At 41.3% G+C, this 19,095-nt stretch overlaps 1 protein-coding gene across 1 annotated transcript; it reads right to left on the bottom strand.

Annotated features, from left to right (window-relative positions):
* Positions 1-4,534: 4,534 nt before the first annotated feature.
* Positions 4,535-12,507, bottom strand: LOC130857699 (EF-hand domain-containing protein 1-like). Its single transcript, XM_057743403.1, is given in 2 exon segments — positions 4,535-6,560; positions 12,273-12,507. Coding segments are annotated over 2 exon segments (2,109 nt in total). The 3' UTR covers positions 4,535-4,686.
* Positions 12,508-19,095: the final 6,588 nt, after the last annotated feature.

The following is a 19,095-nucleotide window of genomic DNA, read 5'->3' as shown; positions in this document are numbered from 1 at the left end:
TTGTCTAGAAGTCTCAGTTTTTCTTCATGTGGGTCTGCTCACACAGTAGCCACCTGAGTGTCCTTAAGACAAGGCAAAGCGAGAGAGCAGCACAGACATATATATACTACCAACTGTAAAATAGATAGCCAGTGGGAAGTTGTTGTATAACAAAGGGAGTTCAACTAGAGGATGGACGATGCCATAGAGGACTGGGAGGGGGAGGATGGGGGGGACTTAAGGGAGGGTGGGGGGGGAGTCAAGGGAAGGAGGGAATACAGGGATATGTGTATAAAAACAGATGATTGAACTTGGTGTACTCCCCCCCCCCAAAAAATTAATTAATTAATTAAATTAAAAAAAAAAAGAAAAGAAAAGACAAGGCAGATGACATTCCCAGAGCAGGATGAGATCCAAGGTTAGTTGTTAAGATTGGTTATCCAAGAGAGATCTCTGGTTGGAAGCTGGGTCTTTCATAACTTAGTCTTGGGTGTGACATACCATCAGTTCTACCCTTTCTATTTGGTCACACAGATGAACCCTGGTACAGTGTGGGAAGGGACCACACAAAAGTGTGATCAATAGGAGCCATGCTGAAGCCTGGGTACCATGTCTTCCTGTTTATATCCAAAATAAATGCAAGAAGAAATAAAATCTCCAATGGTTCTTCAGTCTGACCATTTCTGTGAACCTCTCAAAGAGACAATTATTATTGGATTGGTTTTTTGAGCCACAAGGTAGGTCGAGGTACCATTTACTAAGCTGAACTCACTGGGTAGAAAATTAGGTAAGAGTTTTTGTAAAGAAATCATGAATTCCATTTTGGAAATATTTAGTCTGAGGTATCTATTAGATTTTCATGCTGGATGTAATGTTAATGTCTTAAGATACTTATTTTTCCTTCAACATGTCTGCTGAGAACAAGCCAGTGACCTCACCAAAAAGACCTAAAAATAGTTAAGTGCTGCAACAGAGGAGGAAAATCTGGCTATGCTGGACCTAATAAGGGTGTTATGTCAGTCTAAAGCAAGGCATCTTCCATAGAGAATTTCAAGAGCAATCTTGATTATGCTTAAGGAGTACAGTGCAAGTCTAGTAATTAATATCATCTCCTTGATAACTCAAAATTGCATCCCAGCTCTGACTTGTCCCCTGTACTCCAGATTTGTGAACATAATTGCCTACTTGACATACACTATACACTTGAATGTCTGATAGGTCTTAAAACTTAACATTTTCAAAATAGAGCCCCCAATTTTCCAAGCAACCATCAAATCTGTTCCTTCCAGAGTCTTCCACATTTCAGTATATGGTACCATCATCGATTCAGTTGCTCAACCAACTTAGGAGTCATTTAAGTTTCTTTATTATCCCCAATACCTCATGTATAATCATCATCTGATTCTATTTGTTCTACTCCCCAATATAAATCATGTCACAAGCGTGTCTGCCTCTATATTTACTGAAATCACCCTGGACAAAGCCAGGATGCTTTGGACTGCAATTGTTGCTACTAATGAGCTTCTCTGCTTCCACTTCTGGAATCCCCTTTATTCATTCAGCCCAGGAATCAGAATGATCCTTTAAAATGTCTAAGGAGGAGCTCAGCTTGCGTCCTTGCTTAAGGCCCTTCAGTGGTTTCCAATTATACTTAGAAACAATTTCAAACTCCTCACCAAGACTGCAAAGCTCTGCCTCTGCTCTGTCCTTCTCTCACACACTCCCCACCATCCCCATCACGCTCCCCTACACTCACCTTCTTCCTGTCCCTGTAACACACCACACTTTTTCCCACATCAAGGCTTTTCCACCTGTTCCATCTGGTATAATCTCCTGCTCCCCAAGGCACTTGAATAAACTTATTCTTTTGATTATTCAGGTCTCAAATAAAATGCCATCTCTGGTGGCATTTCGTGATAATCAATGACTGTTGCATTCTCCATCACAACTAGTCTGGGTTATTTTCTCATGTCACTTGGCAGTTTTAGAAACTGTATGTTTCTTGATTATTATCTTGTCTTGATGGAATGTAAACTCTAGGAAAGCATGAATGTTTCCTCTCTTATTTATAATCAATTTCCCAGGATCTAATACAATATATACTAGTATTATATCTAGCATATAGTTGGCAGTCAATAAATATTTACTGGATCAATAAATAAATCATTATAAACTATCTAGCTGTCAATATTGGGAATGTCCTCTCCTAACTTATTTGAGTGCTTGTGTTGGTTTTCTCCAGGTGCAACACTTGGGTAAAATTTAAGTACTAAGACCTTGGATGAGAGGGATGAGGACGCAGAGTGAGCAGCAGGGCAAACACACACAATAGTGAATGAGCATGAGGTGGTCCTTCTTTTAAAGCTAGTGGCTCAAATGAAAGTCGGGATGTGGGATGGCACAGGGGATGTAGGCAAGGATTATACATGTTCAACAGAGCATCACATCCCTGAGCTAGAGTACCACCAAGCATTCTGGCAACGAGCCATTTCAAATATCATTGATATAAAAACATCTTGAGTGCTTGTTTGGTTTTGTCATTTTGAATTTCCCCTGCTCCTTCTGACAAGTGCCAAGAACAGCGCCTGGTGCATAGTAGGAGTTCAGGGGAATATTTTTGATGCATGTGAAATGATAAAGCAGAACACTAAGGCCAGAGTTGGTTGGAAGTCTGCATCTGGGTAGGCATGTGGGGGAAAAAATATGTTCAGTGCCCAAGTCAGGCTAACTGGCATTTTAGAATCCAGGCTAAGAAAACACCAAATTGAAGAGACATAGTGTGATATCAAAGTCTGTCAGTGACAATATGAGAAAAAAAAAAGACAGACAAACATCCCTCATGAAGACTGATTCAAAGATCCTAAACAAATTGATGACAAATTAAATCCAACAATATATAGACATAAAGGAGAATTCATCATGACCAAGTGGGGCTTATGCCTGCTCTGAAAAGTTGATATGATATTCAAAAATTAATCAATATCTCCAAGAGACACCAAACTTACACAGTTTTATAAGGTAAATTCTACCAAATATTCAAGGAACAGGTCATTTTTATACTGTGCAAAATATTTCCTGGAATAGAGAATGGTGGACTAATTCTCAATGCATTCTATGAAGCTAGCAACATTTTAAAACCAAAAGAATAAAGGATAGCAAGATATAAGAAGGAAGACAGGAACAGGAAGCAATGAAAACAGAACAATAAGTCATTGCTGTTTATGTACTTGTATCCTTAAACTACATATTAATAAATCAAATTAATCAGCATATTTAAAAAATAAAACATCATATAAGCAAGCAGGTTTAAACTAGGACTTCAAAGAAGTTTTACTATTTGGTAATTTGAATAAATAGGAAAAAGAAACATGATTATCATAATAGTTACTGGAAAAACACTTGATAAAATTCAGCACCTCTTCCTAGTAAGCAGCTTTCACTGGAAATCGAAGGAAATTTTGCAAGCCTGCCGAAAGGAATCTCCCAGTTAACCACAACCAACACTGTACGAAGGATGAATCATTAGAGCCAATCAAGGACAGAAACAAGGAAACGATGTTCACTGCCACAGAAACCAGAAGCTGCAAACCATACATGAAATAAGAAAAAAAGCATGGAAGAGCATAGTACAGAGTTCCTCAAAAGTGCGGCCCCCAATTATCAAAGTGCGAACCACCAGGTCCCATTCCAGATCTGAACCCAAGACTCTTAGACTGGAAACAGAACCCATGTCTTAACAAGCCCTCTGGGGTTTCCAGCATGTGTCAAGTTTGAGAACCTCACTGTAAGCAGTGCTGTTGGTGCCTCACCCAGGTCTCCCGTCCAGCCAGGGCACTCTGAGCCCCAGCCCCTGGCTGTGAGCATCAGCTTCCTCTGGAGAACTGCCCTTAGTGGAAGGAAAGCTACGTGCTCAGAAATGCCCGGAGGATCCTCCTTATATCTGGGGCATCCTGCAGCCACCAACTGGCTAACCCTGTGGACATCGAAGGCCCTCTGGCTTCCAGGTCACGTGACTATGATGCTATTCGCCACCCAGAGGTCCTGAGGGATCAGACTGACGCTGGACCACAAATGAGCCCCATCTATGCCCAGCTTCTTTCCCTGTCTGGACCTGCTTCCCTCACTCCCCCAACAGGTGTCACCTGAGGACACACCTTCTCTTGAAATCCAGCTCTCCTTCTGGAAAACCTAATCCGAGACACCAATATTGAACGAATCTTTAAAATAATCAACCATAAAACTATTATAATTATTCTACATACATATTCTCTACTTATATAATGCTGTGTCAATTTCCTTCTATATATTAACTCATTTAATCTGCACAATATTATTCTGATACGGATACTTTATTATTATTCCCATTTTACAGATGAAGAAACCAAAACGCAGAGAAGTTTAATAGCTTTCACGATGCCATATAGTTAAAGATCTTTAGTAACTGGCTAAAAGATAAAGGTTCAAATGTAACTCAAAGGTTTGAGTTTTCATATAGGTTAGCAGTGAACTACTAGAAATTTTAAGTGCAACAGGTAAAATTTTTTTTTTTTCCTGTAAGATCCAATTTAATTTAGCCTTCAGTGGTAGTGAAATATAAGAACCAAAAGAGCAATATAATTTCAAGAGCTGTGTTAATGCCTCTGTGAAGAGCACAGGTATATGTAGCCCCAACCTCAAAACAGTGTGTTGCGTTCTGTCCTCAGCAGGTCAGTTGGAGAAAGCACGGACAAAGTTATAGTAGTCGATCTTGTCTTCTCCGTGAGAGCACATCCTGATGAGCTCCTTAATCAAGGAATCGTCAACTGGGAGGTGAAAAGAGTCACAGACTTTAAGGAACATCTCCCTGTCCACGTATCCTGAAGCTTCCTTGTCGTGAACCTGAAACGCCTCGCAGATGCTGTCCCTGCATGGGCGCTCTTTCACTTGCTTCTGGATCGTGTCTATCAGGGCCTCCAGCTCCCGTGTGCCTGTGTCCTCTTCCCTTTGCTGGTTGTCCAATTCTGGTGCAGGAGCTTCTCGCTTTTGAACACGGTTCTGAATTGACAGGAGTGCTTCTGGTGAATACTGGGCAGCATTGCTCTCCATGTATTTCAAAACATAGTCATCTGCATCAAGGATGACGAACCGGTGGCCAAATACCTCAATCACAGCACCAATGAAGAAGTCACTGGGGCCATAGTAGACGGGGTTTTCCACCAAGGAGCCTGGTTTGACAACTTTAGTTCTGCCAAGATACTTGCCCCCAATGATACCAGAATTGCGAATAGGAGGCTCAAAGATACTGATCATGTCAGTGGCTAGAAAATAAGAGAAGACAAATCGGCGGTCTTTGTCTTCTGGGATGGGGGATTCCAGTGCAGCCAAGTAACGAAGCACCTTGTTATCATTCATCAGCATTTTAATAACATCTTTTTTGGGAGCTTTTGGAATGAGAGCAAAGCAATTCTGAGCAGAGTCTTCAACTAGTCCATAACCATTATAAGGAGGTAATTCCTGTTTCACAGGAGGTGGTTCCTTCTTGCTCACATCAATGCGTGGTAAATCAGAGATTCCAAATTTTTCTTTGTAATACTGCCGAGTAAATGGATCACAATCATAAATGAAGAAAGTTCTCCCAAGTAGAGTGAGTGGCTTCCCGACGATGAAGTCTTTGGCAGTATACCATTCCAACACCTCCTTGTCTGAGATTTCCAGCACACACTTAGGGAAGTTCTTTGCATTCTCCACCAAAACCTTGGGCACGTGCTGGCAGTTCATCAGGAGGGGGAAGGGATCTCGCCCATCATTCCGTTCATGGACCTCTCGAATTTCCACCGTATCATCCATAAGGTAGTAATGAATGATGTAGGTCCGACATTCGCCAAACATGCTGTCTGTGTCATCCCAGATTGCATAGAATCGAAGAACTTGTTTGTCAAAGGTGAGAAACTGCTTGAGTTGATCAAAATCTGTTGGGGTCACATACTTACGAAGAGGCTGTTTCCGGAGTTCAGTGTAAGGATCAAGAGCCATCTTCTCTGGTGGATTTAGTTCAATTCCTTGACTTTCCAAAAATACCTGTGTGAACTTGTCACAGTCAACAATGCGGAAAGTTCTGCCATAAATGGTGATGTTTATTCCTCGGTTTAGGTCTTTCCAGTGGTAATGGTCTCCCCGGTCATTCTTGGTTAGGCGCTGGCGTTTGATTAACTTGCCCTGAGGGATCCCAGAGTTTTCCACGATGGGATCCATGACAGACATGCTGTCGTCTTCCAGATAGTAGTAGATGTTCACTTGGCGGATCCTGTAATGTTCCTCAGTTGACATAGGAACATCTTCTTGGAAATAGGCATCAAATTTCAGCACCTTTTTGTCGAAAGCCACATGAGCAGGAACAAACTCTGCAGGTGGGGCCTGCTTGGGTTGGCCATACGTGAGGACTGGAAACTTGTTGGCCAGCTCGTCCAGCTCAGCCTGGGACAGCTGGTTGACCTGGAGCCGGTCCCCACCGATCCTAACTGTTGGACGTCGAACAACTGCATAGCCGTTCCTATAGCCCAGCGTCTGGCTTCTATGAAATGCTGTTTTCTAGAGTTCGTGCTCTGCAACAAGAGGTGACACTGCAATGAGAAGCCCGCACACCACAACTGAGAGTAGCACCCCCCCACTGCAACTAGAGAAAGCCCCTGTGCAAAGACCCAACGCAGCCAAAATAAAATAAATTAGTGCTTCTAAGAAAAAAACCAACAACAGCAAACATAAAAAAAATGTTAAAGCAAAAAGAAATGGGCTAGGGGAAGAAAAACCTGCAACAAATCAACTGTAGTGGAGAGAACTAATGCGGAATTATCGCCTACAAAGCACCTGAGGATGGTTTGGGAGGAAGATGGCCAAGTGCTGGAAGTCTAACTTCTGGAGAAAGAGCAATTGGGGAAGAAGGTTAAACAAGAACAGGGTGAAGGTGGACTAGACTGTAGAAAAGGCATAAGTGCAGGACAGAAAAGGGATGAGGTGTGGTAGATGCATAAATGAGAAGGAAGGACACTGTGGAAAAGAATCTGGCAGAAAGAAGCCAACGGATGGAAATGGTAAATAAGACAGGAAATGGAGCTGGGCGTGGGAGCGATTACTGAGTCTAGGATTCAAAAGAGGAAGAACGCGGGCGGGAATGATGGGCCTGGGGAGACTGGGGATGGGGGGCCGGGGGGGGGGTGGGGCTGTGGAAATAAGCAAGAAGGTGTAGAGGGGCTGAGTCGAGGAAGGGGCCCAGGCTGGGGAGCGGGTTTAAGGATGCAGCTGGGCAGAGAGGGGTATGCTGAGCTAGGGAGACCGAGGGAGAGCTCGGGTGCAAGGTGGGGAAAACAGTGATCCACACAGGTCAGAGGCCAGAGGAGCAGAGCAGCAAGGAAGAACGCTGGGAGGCCGACAGTCGCCAGGGTGGAGTGGAAAAACTAGAGAGGGATGGGAGGAGGGCAAAATGGGAGAGAGAGGGTGAGATGGGTGGGGAAGAAAAGAGAACAGGGTTGGGGCAGAGGACGGGTTTGAAGGGAAAGAGCTAAAATTTTTAAATGAAAATAAAATATGTCAAAGCATGGGCGCAACAAATGATTATATTTACAAATTACTTTATTTGGTTTCCATTGTGTATGTTTACTTCTTTCATATACAACTGTGGTAGAAAAAGCAAGCCTTGTCAAACATAGGTATCACTGCTCTCCCAACTCTTGGTTTCTAAATCCAAAAACTGAATAAATTCAGATCAATTTTTGGATGACCCCATACTATCTGAATTCTCTCTACTTGTTTTTAAAACTCAAGGACCAAAGAGGCTTGGGAAAGACAGTTTTTCTCACTATCTGAGCGTGCTCTGGGAATCCTTAGTCTCCACCTTTAGGAACAGGACAGGTTGAATCTGGAGGGAAACGTGAGTTCCATCTTATCCTCTGTATCTCCCCAGCATCAGGCAAGGCCCTCAGGCTGATTCTGGCCAATGTATGTGAAGGGACCCACCACAGGCTCCCCCAGGCTGAGCCATGACAGCACCCCAGATCATCAGTCTCACCCACGTGGTGGTGCTGTGACTTGTGACGGTGGAGGCCACATGTCCCCTTGTGCAGCTACAAGATGGCAGAACCTACATCAGCCAGACTCCCCACCCATGTGAAGCTGAGCCCACTCTCCCTTCCAAGGACATTGGTGCAAATGAGAGAAGGAAAAAAGCGTTGCCATGTGTAGTCACTGAGATTTTAGAGTTAGCGATTGCCATAGTGTGACCAAAACTATACTGACTAATCCAACAATTATTTATTAAATCTCACATTGGTGGGAAAGAAGAAACCAGGTAAGGAAAAGAAAGTGTTGAAAAATTTAGAGTAAAATGGAGTTAGCCTTCCTTCATATAATACAAAAATACAGTCTTGATGAAATTGTAAGAAAAATATTAAAAGAAAATATAGGAGCCTATTTTTTAATAATATTTTGGTAAGACAAGAATTTTTATACAAGGCACCAAATTCAGATATTAAAGAAAAAGAATGGCAGACATAACTACATAAAACTGTAAATTTTTCTTGTGAAGAAAGACATCTTAAAGATCAAAAAAACAATTTTCCAGTTGCAGAAACATCTTTGCTATATATCTGTGCCCATGAACATACACATGCATGCACACACACGCACACACACACACACACTCACAGACAGAATGTGTATCCAAAATTCCTAAAAAGAAATTCTATATATCAAATAAGAATAAGTAAACACCTAGTCAATGTAAAATAATAAAGGGGAAAGGATGTGAATAGATACATTACAGATGAAGAACCCAAATAGATAATAAGGATTTTTAAAGAGGCTCATCTTTCTCATGACTAGGAAATTAAAAATTAAGAATATATTATATTAATCCTTTAAACTGATAAAATATTCAAAGAAGAACAATAAATAAAGACAAAGGTGAAAAATCAGACCTTGCCATGCGCTGTTGGATCCTGTAAACAGCAAAAGCCTCCTGAGGACAATTTAATTTTATCAATCAGTTAAAAAAAAACCTTCAGCTCAGCAAATCCACTTCTAGGAACCCCTCGCAAAGAAATGTTTAATCATCTGCCCAAATCTTATAATAATATTCAGTATGACAGTATTTGTAATATTTCCAAACTGGAAAATAGTACACATCAAAAAGGAGTAATGAAGGAAATTAGATCACATCTATATTAAAGAATACTATGTAGGTGTTTAAAAATTAAACAAATAGGACGTGATTACTGACATTAAAGAGTGTCTCAGACTTAACATAAATAAAAAAGGCAACTTGCAAGCAATAAGCGTAGTTCAATCTCTTTTATGTAAAAAGAACATGACCAGTAGCACTTGCATACATGATTCGTTAATCTGTGGAGACAGAAAGAACCTAAACTCTATGTATTAAAATGGGAATGTATTAGTTTAAAAAATAATATTCAGAGCCTTCTGTTGAATCAATGGTGTATGTTATATTTTAGGTTATTATTCCCAAACTCTAGTTGTTATTATAATATACTTCTCAATTTTGCAATATCTGTGCATACTTACATTTACATATTATTTTTCTTTAAATCAACTTACTTTTATTCTCACGTAAATTTATTTCTAAAAGTTTAAGCCATTGCACAAATGAGGCATAACTACAAAGACAAATGCAAAAGATTATTAAATTTAGAAGGAGATTGCGCAACTCATAGAATATACAATGCAAATATTAAAAAAATACTCTTCTTTAAGTGACTGCCTGAAAATAAGTTACTTATGAGAAAGAGGGAGATGTTTTTGACCAGTTAGATAAAGTTAGATGCAGCTGAACACTTAGGGCGTCTATGTCAATAAAAGAGTTAATTTCTTCCGTTTTCGCTAATCAGCACCAAATTATGTTACCCGCATGTGGTTGGGAAGGGTAGACTATTCCTCTGACACTGTTGTTATTCCAAAAGAAGAAAGTTGCCAGATAAACTTTTACTCAGGAAGACTCCGGCACATCCCACAAAATCAGGTCTTCTCCTGAATATGTTCACTTACATGTTTACATGATAATGTTCAAATAGGTAGAAAGAGGGGTGTTTGACCCAATGTTCACTGTCATCATCTAACTTGAGAAAATACCCATGAACGCCAGGTGTTAGGTCTTTCAACTGCCTTTTCATCAAGTTCAAAATAGTTCTCGGCTCCTTTACAGGAGTTTATAACCATCATCAGGTTGATTGAAGGGGTGGATTTCCCAGCAGTCTCACTCCCACGGTCTGGGTGTACTTGTCTGATGAACAATTACAATTAGAATAGCCACCATTTCCTGAGTCTGAGATACGGTACTACCCTCGGCACACACTGTCATTCAGTCCCCACCGTATCCTACACAGCTGGAAACCCCAGTATACAGTCAAGAATTTGAGTTTCCAGTGCCTAAGGTGACCTGCCTGGGATCACACAGTAGGAAGTTACAGACCAATATCAGCATCAAAAATTAAACATCAGTATGTTGAGTTCCAGAACTATTCTCTTATATTCCAAATTGGAACTAGGAGCTGCAGCTAATGAATATCTTCAGAACAACTATATCCCCTCCTTTGGGCCTGTGAGCAGGAGTGCCTGTGAGCTCAGTGTGTGTGTGTGTGTGTGTGTGTGTGTGTACAACCTGCTCCTCTCACCTTCCTGGCTTCCTCTCCAGTCGCTTTTTTCCCTTCTCTCAACCCCAACCTGCACACCTTCTACAGCCCAAGCCAGCACTACCTCTGTCTCCTCTTCCATTTCAGAATTATGTAAAACCATCCTGTGGCAGCCATGACGAATACATTACATTTTTTTGAAATACTAAGTAAACTAGATTAAGAACAAATACTCTAGTGCCCAGACTTCCTAGCAAATGTATTATTTCGGTGTGTTTCAGAAGTACATGATTGACTTTTACACATTTGTATTAGTCTCTTCACCTTCACTGAAGCAATAATAGCAGACAAGAATTAATGTGTTCAAAGTTCCCTACATGTGTTTGAATTAGCCACTGGTATCAGGACTCTGAATTCTGTTGATGGTTTCAGGTACCAACACCTGCAGCCTAGGTCTGGGAAGTCCGTTGAATTGACAGGTGTGATCCTCGCTTCCTCCCTGCTGTGTATCGACCACCAGAGCGATTCAGCCCAAACCCAGACTCTAAATTGAGAAGCAGCTTGATGTTCTTGCTCTGCTGTTTAATTGTGCCATGTGGTCTTTAAGAGGCTTTTTCTTTTTCCTTTCTTTCCCTTTTTTTTGAACAGTCAAGATGAAATTGGCTTCTGGTCAGCAACTCGTTTTCTTTTTCCCTCCTCTGAGGTAGAGTAGCCAAAAAGGATTTTGTTTTGTTCCATTTTGCGTGCAAAGCTCTGGGTAGCCAAATATGACTACAAATTATCTACATTGTTTTTATGAAGAAAAATATATTTATTTTGCCAGCACTTGGAAGCATCGCCTGCTAGGGCCAGAGAACTGATGCTGTCCCCTGATTTCTGTCCCACTCCTACCCTAATTGGAGAGATGTGAGCACATCGGAGGATACGTGTGGCTAAATTGGGGTATTATGAAAATAGTTCACAAAGCAAGCAGAAAGCTATATATAAAAATGATATTTACTTCTCATTTTAAATGAAGCCTAAGACAAAAGGCATATAGGTAAACACAGCTGCAACATTTTTAGGCATATAATCAAATGCAAAAATAATATTGGAAAACTATGTTAATTATTGTAATTAAATTGTGAACAGTATTGATAGAAAAATATCTTTAAAACATATAAAATCAAAATGGAGCTCATCACATTAGGGGAGTTTGCTCTATTATATACGAGGTGCCCAGGTTAACGTACCATTTGGCCAGTTCCGTACAGATCCCCAGCAGCGGACTAGGGAAAGGAATGGATTGATGGGGACCAGAAAAGGGCCCCATACATGTCAGCTTCTCAGTCCTGATTTCAAATTTTGGGGAACTATGCTTGTCTGACCCAACTTCAGAAAGATGGCAGGGAATGGTGGGAAGAGCATAGACTTTGGAGTCAAACTGATCTGTAGTTGAAGCATGGCCCAGCCATCCTTTACCAATGCGATTTTTTGTCTCTACCTCCCCATCGGTGACATGGGGCAGGGGTTTTGTGACCCTTAGAAACCCCAATTCTTCTTTGACAAAACTGTTGTCTGTACAAAAGGAAATGTGTCGTGTCCCCCACATAGTTTGTCCAGAGTTGTTATTATATGAACATGAAGTTCTCATCCTTGATTCTAAATGCCTTGTGTTTGAGAAATAGTCACACAAACTTGGCTCAATCATAGAGATACCAGACTCCCAAAGTCCAGAAGACTGTCTCTGGCTGCCTTGAGTCTTGGTGTTCACTTTCCTCATGGATTTCTTTGTTTGTTGAGACACCTTAACTCCAGTCGAAGCATTTAAACCAGTGTTGGAGTCTTGTTCTGGTCTACCATGCTTCCCTTTTAGAATCTTTTTGGTGGTAGAAGAAAACTGGTCATCAACCAAGAGGTTTACGGCTGCCATTTCTCCTACTTACTTTGTATGGCTCAAGGAAAAAAAAAAAAATGCTTCTTCAAGCTTTCTGATCAACTTCACTCACAGCAAAGCCTGGTCGAAGAGCCACACTGGAGTCTTCCCCATCTGTTGCTTCGTGGAAATGTTTGTGCAGGATCTGGGCTTTCTGCCGAGTCCCATTTCCATCATGTCTTGTGTTTCCTGTGCATATTCTCACTCTACACATTAACCCCCTTTTCAGTTTTCACTTAAGTCTTATCTCTCACTTGCTGAGCAATTTTTTCACTGGCTGGATCATTTACAACAGTTTCACAAATGTCTTTTTCTCATTTCTGTAGGGAGGAATCGGTGAACTTGTTCATTCCTCAGATATGAGCTACCGCTGAATTCATTTCTCTCTTTAATTTACTCATTTTTATATTCTGGCGAAGAATTCTAAGTGGTTTATCTTGTCTCACTTTTTCTTAATTTTCATCATACGTACTAGCGGTTGGCTTTCTGTGGGGGTGGGGTTAGGGACAACTATTTCACATAGAACCAAATTTTTAATAAGTGAATATAAGTGACTACATCCAGCGGCAGGTAGAAATGATTCAAACCATACAGTAGTGGGCTTGCCGGCATAGATATCAGGCCGACTCAACCCTGGACCCCAGACTCAGGGTGCAGGTAGAACTTCCCATAGCAAGATGCTACAGTATTTGTGTAAGTGGCAGATCCAGGTAGATCTGTTCAACTTCAAAACCCACACTTCTTCCAAAACACATTGTAAGTCACAGAAGCCAACCAACCTCAACTTACCTGTGAAAGAAAACCACCATCATGCTGATGTCTGTTTCACAGCGTTGCAAAGATCAAGGAAAATAATATTTGTGGAAAATGTTTGAAAGATTGTAAGTACTCTGCTATTAGAGAGTTTTCTTTCCTACTACAGAAATTCTTCCCAGAATAGCCCCCACACTCTGCCACCGGCCAAAAAGGATCCATGGCTTAAGGGCTAGAACAGAATCTGTGAGGAGAAAATGTAATGGGGGGGGGGGGGGTGTGTGCAAAATTTTGCAAATCCTTAAAAAACAAATGTTTTTACAACCAATAAAACAGAACATGGGACATTGCTGGTAGGAATGTAAAATCGTTCAGCCACTATGGAAAGTAGGATGGCAGTTTTTCAAAAATGGAAATAGAATTACCATGTGATCCAGCAATTCCTTTTCTGGGTACACACTCAAAAGAATTGGAAGTGAGGACTTGAACAGATGTTTGCACACCCATGTTCAGAGCAGCATTCTTCACTCTCTCCCAAAAGTAAAAATAATCCCAATGTCCATTAACAGATGAGTAGATTAAAAGAAGTGGTACATATATGCAATAGAATAGTATTCAGCCTTAAAAAAAGGCATGAAATCTGATACAGGCTACAACATGGGTGAACCTTGAAGACTTATGCTAAGTGAAATAAGCCAGTCACCAAAGGACAAACATTGTATAATTTCACTTCTGTGAGTTACCTAGAGTAGTCGAATTCATAAAGACAGAAAGTAGAACGGTATTTTCCAAGGGCTAGGGGGAGAGGAGAGCAGGGTGTCATTGTTTCGTGGGGGCCAAGTTTCAGTTTGGCAAGATGAAAACTGGAGATGGATGGTGGGGACGGCTTCACAGCAACGTGACTGGACACCATGGCAATGAACAGTGCTCTTAAAATGGTAAATTCTATGTTACGTATATTTTTTACAGTAAAAAAGAAAACCCAATCTTTTTTTTTTTTTTTTTTAGGCGCATGGGCTTAGTTGCTCCATGGCATGTGGAATCTTCCCAGGGCAGGGCTCAAACCCGTGTCCCCTGCATTGGCAGGCAGATTCTTTACCACTGCACCACCTAGGAAGTCCAGAAAATCCAATCTTAAAGGGACCTACACCAAACAAATCAATATGAATGGCATGCTAATCATCTTAAATGAGTAATAATATGTTTTGTAAATTAATTTCTTTTTATCATTTTTTTCCTCCCCAGTTTTATCAATCTTTTTTTTGGGGGGGAGGGGTGTTAATGAGATGCCGGTTATTCATCTGCCTTAGCTGTGGATTGTAAACAGATTAGGGGTCATTTATTTTGCCTTTATCTGGTTCTTCATCAAAATGCTCAATAAATGTCTCAGACATGTCTACGAATGCTGTCCTTTTGCCTCCTGGGTTATGCCATGATTTCCAATAAGGTACATTTTGTAGATTTGTGAGATTGAAAAAAGTTTGTATTTTTCTGCCTCTTCCCAGGCCTTTAACTTTCTGCGAGCAAATTCACATTCGGGCCTCTGCCATCAGACCCCCTGGGTTAGTCCTAGCTGCACCTAGCCCCTGGTGACTCAGGCTGCAGTGCGGGGACTGCATTCCTCTACCTTCTTCTTTCTTTCTCTCTTTCAAGACTTCATTGCGAACATTCCCTTCTTTTTCCCATCCGCTCTATTTCTCTTTTCTATTGATGATGCCATGTCCCTCTTTATTTTTTTTGCAATTTCCCTCAGTAGAGATAACCTGAAACTCTAATACCAAGCAGACAAATTCTGTAAGAGACGAGAGAATTGACTAGGAGGCATTCAGTTTATCTCATTAGGAAAATGGATCATAAGGGATGGTGAATTCTCACAACAGTAGGAAACTAATCAATATTTGTAACTGAGGCCAACTGTTTTAAGAAATAATGACAAGGTGTCATTCTGAGGTTTCACTGAAGAGGTCTTGCCCCAAGCTCTGCTCAAGCACAAATGGTGGCACAACTGTGGTTAAGAGCATACGCTTTGAAATCAGCTACAGTTAGAATAGAACCTAGCCTTTGCCACCAGCTAGCTGCACGGTCTTGACACTACATTTTAGTCTCATTCTAGGGCTAATACCTATTATAAGGACTAAGTGAAATGAGGCATGTAAAGTAACACAAGGTTTATATTTATTCAATCTGTATATACCAACTACTATGCCTATGATAACAGAATAAGAAATTATTATTCTCTCTTTTATTATCACATATATTTTATCCTCCCTATTACTCCTTTATAAAGCATATTAGTGAATCATTAAAAACATGTACGACCATCAGCAGAAATGTTTTGCTTCTAGAACCTAAAGCTGTAAGTGTGCAAGTGTTGCTTCCGGAGCCCCTCCCTCCAAAGGATTCGGAGTTGAATGAAGGCACATGCATTAAGGTTATAGAAAGAGTGGTTATGTCATTCTTTCTGTCAGCCTTCTACCACCTCTGGAGTCGAGCCTTTTCCTTGACACATTCGCTTATTGCAAATCAATGAGGACGATGTATCTACATGTACAGTCATTACACTGAAGGAAACAGGTCTCTGGACCTACATATACCCAATCAGGTAGCCCCCGAGCACCCTCGGTGGGATCCAAGCCTCTGGGTGTAACATGCACAGAAGAAGTGGGGAGATATTTCCTTTGCCTCTTGAGCAACAAGTATCTCTAGTTGTGTGGCTCTGATTACTCAAGTCTCACAACATTCATTTTGGGCTGATGTGAAGGATGAAGAAAATAACACATTTGATTATCTTTGCAAAAAGCTACAGGAAGGGTGAGAAGCTTTAAGTGATCGAGCCGTAATGGTGGGGAGGATGTGAACCAAGTTTGGAGTGTGTTTCCTCCTCTGAGTCAGGTTGACTTTCTCAGCTCCAGTGGCATCTGCAGCCGGGCCCGCATGGTCAATACTCAGAGTTCCAGGAAGTTCTTAGCATTCTGCCGAGGGCCTTGAGCTTGGGTGGGTGCAGTAAGCCAAGAGCTTGCCTCTTCTCCCATTACTGCCTTCCAACCTGCTTTGAAGCATCTCCCTTTTTTCAGCCCAGCAGTAATTTCTGGCTAGTTTCTACGATGAGCAGCTCATTGGGAAAATAAAACTCACTTTAAAGTATGCGAAAGTCCCTCTCATCAGATTCAAGCCTTCTCCCCATTCCCAGCTCTGGTCTGACCCCGGTTCAGGGGGCTTCAGTGCAGAAGAAGATGTTAGCTGTTCTCACCTTGTTTAGCTATCTCCTCCTGCTGCTGAGGCTGGTAAGGGTGAGTAGAGACTTGAGAAAACAGATCAAAGTCTAACCGGGTTTTGTTATAACAGGACTACAGGAGTAATAATAATAGATGTCCAAATACTGGGCTTTTCCTTAGATGCAGATATGTGGGTTCCTCAGAAGCCTTGTAGAACTTGAACATGCTTCCCAGACACACATGGAGGGCTCTTCAACTCACGCCCCCTCTCCTGCATCTGCAAGCCTACCCCACAGCCTCATAATGTCAGGGAAGCTCTTGGTCTTCGCCTCTTCAGAGCAGGTCAAGCGTGGCTACCGTCTTCAGCACCCACTTTGCCCAGGGAAACCCCACGTCACTGCCGCGCCACTGGAATACAGGTCATCTCGTGCTGGCTTCATCACAGTCTGGGCTCTCATCCCCCCGGCTGCTGCGAGTGGAGGGGCGAGGCTGACCTGACAGGGAGCTCTGTGTATTCAACCCAACGAGAAGATGTTTAACACCTCTCTTTTGAATGTGGGGGATTAATTACCTCTCCTCTCTTTGAGCTCTAGTCAAGGTATGCAGACTAGTAAAATCCTATTTAGTATCCTGTTATACATATTTTTTAAATAAATCAACATAGCCTTTCTGTTAATGTGGTGAATGGATAAGTGAAGAAATGAAGAAATCTTCGTGGGTGGGAAACTTCCTGTGTATACAGTTGCAAACTAGATCAAGAGCTTGTACACAGCAGAAAAGAACTGTGTCATATATTTCTTTCAATCACATAAACGCACATTAGTAATGATTCATATTCTATTGAATTGCTCAAGCAGCTCAATGATATATTTCTTGCCTTCCCATTTTGATTCAGTAATTACCAATATTTTGAAGGCATTTATGCAGTTAGTAGCATAATAAAGTGGTTGTACTGACAGAACAAATAAGTGATATGAACAGTGGGTTGCAATGATATCATCAGAGTTCTGAAAGAAGAAGGGAGGAGAAAAGACCACTAAGATTTACTAATCACCTACCATGGGAAACACCTGTACGGCATCTTACTTATAGCCTTCAACAATACAGCAAAAATTATAATCAAAAACCTGGGCTCTAAGAAATAAATGTGACTACATGTCAGACAGGGGTCCGAGATAGACGAGGTCCAAGTTCAGATCTGTTATAGCCTCTTTTGCTCTGTCTTGAGGAACTCAGGTGACAGAACTTCAAAGTCAGTTCTTGCATGTTCTTGGGTTAAATCGCTCTTCTGGACTTCTCTTTCACTGAATAAGTTTTCTTAGAGAAATGAACGAGATAAGTATTTTCCCCCTTGACCACAAGCTCCGCGATGAGAGAACGTATCTTTTTTAGATCTCTGACCTCGTTGTCTGGCTTAGTGCTATTGTCTTGCACATAGTAAATGCTTTCTACATTTAAACAAAATAATAACCAATATGTGAAGTGGCAAAATGATACCTAAGGAAGAGGAGAAAATATATTACGATAAATAAGCCACTTGAGTTTGATCATCTAAAGACAGGATTTAGGAAAAGCTTGAATTTTTTAGATTAAAAGAAAACTGAAATGTGACACCTTTATTTCTTTGTGAGGAGAGAGAGAGAGAAAGACAGAGAGAGAGAGAGAGTTTCATGTGAAAATAGCTTCCCCCTATAAAACAGAGATGAGCAGATTGTGGCAGCCGAATGGAACATCCTAGCAGATTGCATTAGGAGAATGATAACGTGAGAATCAATGTTTAAAACATTCCCCTAAAAACCAACTCTCAAAATTAAAAAATGCAATCTCTGAGAAATGCCTGAGATACTTACTTGGAAGGTACGAGCAGGAATGAACAATGAACTTCATCTTATTTAGATCTTTTATTCCGTAATTGCTCCTGGCCTGGTTTATAAAGATCTCTAGACAAAGTTAATCACCTTTAAATATCAGAATAGCAGGCTCTATCTTTCACTGCTTTGTTTTATACGTCTTATTTTCCTGGAGAGCCCATAATTGTACAACACTAATCCCGAAACCAGGAGCTGCCACAAATGGGTGTGCTGAACTTGTGCTTGAAACAGTAGAATAGAAACACAAGGCCAGTATATTAAGGATGGGTGAGGCAAGTCTCTGCTCCTGCATCTGTGCTTGTGTGGCGTTCTTTCTACACCTCACACACCGAGTCTGACCTCAGTCAGAGGTTTGGGGGCTTATTGATTTGGGCACAGAAAAAAATATTCTTACACTTGGGATAGAATATTTCTGTCTTACACTTCAGTGCAAATGCCTCCAAGGTCAGGCTTCATAGAGATCCTATCATCCCTGCCCTTCTCCTGTCTCTCAAACTGCTTGGGCCTCAGTGTCTCCCACCATCACCAGGGGCAGGATTGATAGTAGCAATTCTGCTCGCTGTCTGTGTATCTCCAACTCTAGCCTGCTGTCTCCTAATTAGGCTGCTGGGATAAAAAATTCAGACAGAGCCCTCAAAATTCTGGACATAGGGTTCCAATCTAGCATGTGGAGACTGTCCATTTCAAATGCTATCCCTCAGTCAAGTAATACTCCCACCTCACCTGTAAACTATGGTGAGGAGTTC

Source organism: Hippopotamus amphibius, chromosome 7 (assembly GCF_030028045.1).
Source record: "Hippopotamus amphibius kiboko isolate mHipAmp2 chromosome 7, mHipAmp2.hap2, whole genome shotgun sequence".
Taxonomy (NCBI): Eukaryota; Metazoa; Chordata; class Mammalia; order Artiodactyla; family Hippopotamidae; genus Hippopotamus; species Hippopotamus amphibius.
Note: the sequence above shows the minus strand (reverse complement) of the source record. Positions and strands in the feature narration are given on the sequence as shown.